The sequence below is a fragment of the Petaurus breviceps genome, unplaced genomic scaffold, assembly GCF_028583685.1.
Source record: "Petaurus breviceps papuanus isolate PSGF00001 unplaced genomic scaffold, PetGlider_PUasm1.0 138, whole genome shotgun sequence".
NCBI classification, from domain to species: domain Eukaryota; kingdom Metazoa; phylum Chordata; class Mammalia; order Diprotodontia; family Petauridae; genus Petaurus; species Petaurus breviceps.
Window position 1 is genome coordinate 2,535,224 of NW_027185694.1, and position 2,595 is coordinate 2,537,818.

At 51.3% G+C, this 2,595-nt stretch overlaps 1 protein-coding gene across 8 annotated transcripts in view; it reads right to left on the reverse strand.

Moving 5' to 3' along the window:
* IDNK (IDNK gluconokinase) overlaps positions 1-1,877 on the reverse strand; it is a 15,011-nt gene extending 13,134 nt beyond the window's left edge. For 4 of the 8 annotated variants that reach the window (XM_069105336.1, XM_069105353.1, XM_069105328.1 and 1 more), the window contains exon 1: positions 1,711-1,852. Coding sequence is in view for 1 of the 8 variants with exons in the window: in XM_069105320.1 (XP_068961421.1) it covers positions 1,711-1,760 (50 nt within the window). In the remaining 7 variants the exon portion in view is untranslated. Of the gene's footprint in view, positions 1-1,710 lie in introns of all 8 variants that reach the window. The other 4 variants (XM_069105320.1, XM_069105362.1, XM_069105375.1 and 1 more) reach the window with 4 other exon arrangements.
* Between the last annotated feature and the right edge of the window lie 718 nt (positions 1,878-2,595).

Consider the following 2,595-nt stretch of genomic DNA (forward strand, 5'->3'; position numbering starts at 1 on the left):
AGAAAGGAGGAACCAAAGGGAGCTGAAAAGGGGATGAAAGGACTTGGCTCTGCCCCACCTGTCTCTTGTCTGAGGCCTAGAATAGCAAAGTTAGGAAAGGCTCATCATAATTTCAGCTAAAAGGTGAAGACCCTAAGGTGGGAGGGGGCCCATGCCAGGCCCCTTCTCTTATTGGTTAGTTCCTGCAGGGCCTCCATTTTGGGGAGGGGCCTAGGTTCTCCATTCTTCAAACATTTTCCTCTCCTTTTTGGACCCTCCAGGCCTCTACACAATTTCCTAAATCCAGGTACCCTCAGCCTCCCCTTTCTGATCCCTTTCTAGTGTTGAGTATTGTGTTCACATCTCCTCTGACCCCCACTGCATGTGCCTGGCACATAAGGTTGTCAAAGTGTTTTCATATGTAAGCCCCTTGAGATGGGTGCTTTTAGCCCCCTTATATAGAGGAAATCGTGTGTCAGAGATGTTAAGTGACTTGCCGAGGGTCACACAGCTACTAAGTGTCAGAGTAGAAATTGGAACCTTGGTTTCCTAACAGCAGGTACAGCTCTTAACCAAACGCCTCAGAATCTGTCAGAGGGATTAATTGCAGTGTATAAAGAGCCAGTTCAAAGTCAATTATTATTAATCGAGTACAGTGTTAGAAGCACAGTGGTAAGCGCTGGTGTTGCAAAGACAAAAGACAGCCCTTGATCTCAAGTCTAATAAAGACAAAATAATTGGACTACATATTTTAAATAAATAAAAAATGAAGGGGGCATTATTTGTCTGGTGATAAGGAAATTTCAGTTACGAGGTAAAACGCCTTTTTTGTTGTCACTATAAATCAATCAACAAGCATACATTAAACCCGTACCACGTGCTAGCCGCCGGGTGCACGGGTTTTCTCTTAAAACTGTACAAAATTGCAGCCTAAATAAGTGTCCAGTTCACTCCCTCAGAGCCATCCTCCCCATTACTAGGCCTTTTAAAAGTCTGCCTTAGAGTTGTTAAACATTAGCCAAGGGGGCGCCGGGCGGAGACTGGCAGCAGGTAGGGAAAGAGCGAAGTCATCTCTTTAGGGTGCTAAAGTCTGTTTTAAAAATGCGGCTCCCTCAGCACGTGGGTGGCTGTGTTGGGAGGGGTGGGGGTTGCTCTGCACCATGGTCTTGAGTGGCATAGCTAATGTAGGTCACTAGGGACTTCTTTTAGCCACTCAGGGATGTTGCTAGATCGAGGATGGGGGTGTGGGGGGGGGGCGGGGGAGCAGGGGGTGTCCCAGTACTGGAGGAAATTGTGGCTCTTAACATTTTGGACCCTTTATAACTGCAAAGCGTGCCAACGCGGTGCAGTCGGCGAATCCGATTCATGAATGGGGTGGCCACGCATGACGTGACAGTGTGTGGGCCTTGGCTTGGGCGGGGCGAGAACCTAGTCCGGGCCCCGCGGCTTTCCTGGGCCTGCGGGGCGAGCCCTCCCTAACTGAGCCCTTGCAGCTTGTTCACGCAGCTGCTGAAGTCTGCAGGTGAGCTGGGGAGACCCAACTCCCCGTCTGCAGGCAGGCTCTGTCTTCCTCGCCGCTGGACCCAGCGGCTCCGCTCCCCTGACGTCCTTCCCGTCCTCCCCTCCTTGGCTGTCAGTATTCACTCTGAGCCTGCTGCAGGCTCATCCCCCACCTCCGCCTTCCTCCCGCCCTTTCGTGGGGACGCGCGCGACCCCAACCAAAATACCTACTTTCCCGAGCCGCTCACTCCCATCACCAGCACTACCCTGGGAGGCTCCATGGTCCCGACTCCCCTCCTCTGGTGACTCAGCCTCGGCTCTCCCTCCCCAGTCCTGGCGCACCAAGCTCAGCCCTGCCCGCCTTTGCTGGCGTTCTAAGCCACTTGGGCACTAGTCCCTCCCCCGAGAAGGCTTTAGGACGCTTGGGAGTGACAGTGGCTTTTGGACCCTTGGAGGGTGGCAGCTCCACTAGAAACTCTCGCTCAGCCCGCAGGGCTCTAGCTCAAGGTCAGGCTTCGCCTCTAAATAGTCGGGAACATTTCGGTTCTTCCTCCACCCCTGGATATTTAAGTATTCTTGACCCGACAAAGCTGAGCCCAGGACTTCCATTTTTATTGTATTCAAGAGCATTTACTTAGGGATTCTTAGGAAAGCTGGGTTGCCAAAGGAATCTCTTCTTTGAACTACTAATGAGGTGTGACCTCATGCAATCGAACACACTTGTATTTAAACGCCCACAGTGTGAAAGGCAGAAACAGGCAGGCAGTAGAAGAACGGAGGGCTAGCTTTCGAGGCTAGTTTGGCCTCTCACACGTAGCTAGGTGGGTAACTACAGACACATCTCACTACCCTGGGCAGTTGCTGCTTGCTGTTTGTCTTCCTTCTCTAAGAGGATCATGACATCAAGGAGGTGATGCCATGACATACAAGTGGACCGGATTTAAGTGAGGGAGGGCTGTGCAAAGTCACCAGCCTCACTTTCTTCTCCAGAACCTTAAAAAAGAAAGACGCCAAAAACAGAACTAGGGACTAGAGCGGAGAGTGGCAGATTTACAGGGAAGGAAATAAGGATTATTAGACTAAGAGTGCCTGCCCTCAAGGAGCTTACATTTCAGT